Source organism: Arachis hypogaea, chromosome 13, assembly GCF_003086295.3.
Source record: "Arachis hypogaea cultivar Tifrunner chromosome 13, arahy.Tifrunner.gnm2.J5K5, whole genome shotgun sequence".
In the NCBI taxonomy this organism is placed as follows: domain Eukaryota; kingdom Viridiplantae; phylum Streptophyta; class Magnoliopsida; order Fabales; family Fabaceae; genus Arachis; species Arachis hypogaea.
Window position 1 is genome coordinate 7,374,635 of NC_092048.1, and position 2,027 is coordinate 7,376,661.

Consider the following 2,027-nt stretch of genomic DNA (forward strand, 5'->3'; position numbering starts at 1 on the left):
GCAGTTCACTAGTATCAAGTTAGACTTCTCGAAGTTGATGCTCAACCTAGACATCATTTCAAAACACTTCAGAAGCCTTTTATAGTTCCTGACAGTCTCCTCCTCTGGCGGACAGAATAAAATAGTGTCATCAGCAAATTGTAGGCGTGATAGCTCTATTTTATCCCTACCGACTAGCAGAGGAGATATCCGGCTGTTTCTAACTGCCTCCCCAATCATCCTGTTCAGCACATCCACCACCAGTACAAACAAAAACGGCGATAAAGGGTCTCCTTGACGTAGCCCCCTCTCCATTTTGAATGGTTTCGACGGTGATCCATTAATTAGAATATATATAGATGCCGATGTAACACACTCCCTCACCCACGCCCTCCATGTTCTTCCGAAACCCATCTTCTCTAGCACAGTGTCAACAAAGCACCATTTAACTCTGTCATAGGCTTTTTGGAAGTCCAGTTTAATAATCGCTGAAGCCTTCTTCTTCAGTTTTAACCATTGCACGGTTTCACATGCTATTAGAGCTCCATCGTGTATCTTTCTCCTCTTCACAAAAGCACTTTGTGATTTCCCAACTAAGCCTGGCATAACACCCCTCATTCTTCGTGTCAATATTTTAGAAATAACTTTATAGACACATACAACCATGCTGATAAGTCTAAGGTCTTTTATCTCCTTAGCCCTAACAAATTTCGGAGCCAATGCTACCCAAGTGACATTAGCGTCTGCTGGCAATCTTGCATTCTCAAAAAAGTTCATCACATCTGCAGTGAACTCCGTGCCAATCTCATCCCAACACTTTTTTTATAAAATTCATGTTGTATCCATCATTCTCCGGAACCTTAGAAGATTCACAGTTTCATACTGTCTCTTTTACTTTCTCTACTGATGGTAGCGCCTTTAAGGTTTCCGCTTCCTCCCTCTCTAGGCGGTTAACCAATCCATCCCTAGAAGTCACCCTTGGGGACGCTTCCTGGTGGTACAGACGTTTATAAAATTCCCGGATCGCAATCTTGATTCTTGCTTGATTCCTCACTAGCCTCCCATTAATCACCAAAGCCTCAATCCGATTATTCCTTCTCCTCGCTGAAGCAATATTATGGAAGTACCTTGTGTTTCTATCCATCTCTGTGGCATATCTAGATCTTGACATTTGCTTCCAGTGTATATCCTGCCTTATATACCACTTCTCACAGCATCTCACTAAAGCCCTTCTCTTTGCCTCTATTGTATCATCGTACTGTCCACTACTAACCATATCATCCACCTTAAGTATTTCTTCCTCAAACCTCTTTATCCTCTCAATCATATTCCCAAAATGCTGCCTATGCCATGAACGTAAAGGTTCTGACAGTGCTTTCATCTTCTCTAGGAATTGTACGTCTCCTAATTCCCTCTATTTTTCCTTCACCATTCTCAAGAACCCTTCATGCGTGAACCACGAGTCCAGGCTACGGAACGGTCTTGGACCATCAAATCTTCTGAAGTCTTCCATGATCAAAGGGTAGTGATCCGATAAATCTCTAGGCCCACTTCTTAGACGCATCTCCGGGTACATATCAAGCCACCCTAAAGAAACCAAGCTCCTATCAATACGACTGCACGACTGTCCCCTAAACCATGTATACCTACAATCATTAAGTTCCAAATTGACCAACTCCATATCATTTATCCATGTTCTAAACTCTACTACAGACGCTGGTAATGTGGTTACTCCTTTCCTTTCCTCCAAAAGCAAAATTTCATTAAAGTCTCCCAAAAAGCAGAACGGCACCTGACACAATCCTGCAATATAACTCAACTCCTCTCACATGGAGATTTTTTCAGCTCTCTCATGTGGTCCCTACACCAAACAGGTAGCACAATGAAAGTTATCTTTTACCACAGTCCCTTCTAAACACAATCATCTATCCCTTTTATAATAATTATACATTTTTAAGGTCGGTTCATTCCATATTAACAACAGTCCTCCAGAAGACCTAAACGAGCCTATGAACTCCCAACACGCTCTGTCACTTCCCTAAATACGA

General features: G+C 42.1%; 1 protein-coding gene across 1 annotated transcript; it reads right to left on the reverse strand.

Moving 5' to 3' along the window:
• Positions 1 to 856: 856 nt before the first annotated feature.
• On the reverse strand, positions 857 to 1,660 carry LOC112732522 (uncharacterized). The gene is made up of 2 exons (XM_025781271.1): positions 1,422 to 1,660; positions 857 to 1,322 (listed from the first exon to the last, which is right to left on the reverse strand). Exons 1-2 carry the CDS (start codon positions 1,658 to 1,660, stop codon positions 857 to 859), a joined length of 705 nt encoding a protein of 234 aa, XP_025637056.1.
• Positions 1,661 to 2,027: the final 367 nt, after the last annotated feature.

Bases quoted from the DNA above. Each gene is read 5' to 3' on its own strand.
- LOC112732522 (XM_025781271.1), bottom strand. From the start codon at position 1,660: ATGGAGTTGGTCAATTTGGAACTTAATGATTGTAGGTATACATGGTTT. The intron at 1,323-1,421 runs GTTCTTGAGAAT...TTCATGGCATAG, and splicing joins TCGTGGTTCACGCATGAAGG to GCAGCATTTTGGGAATATGA.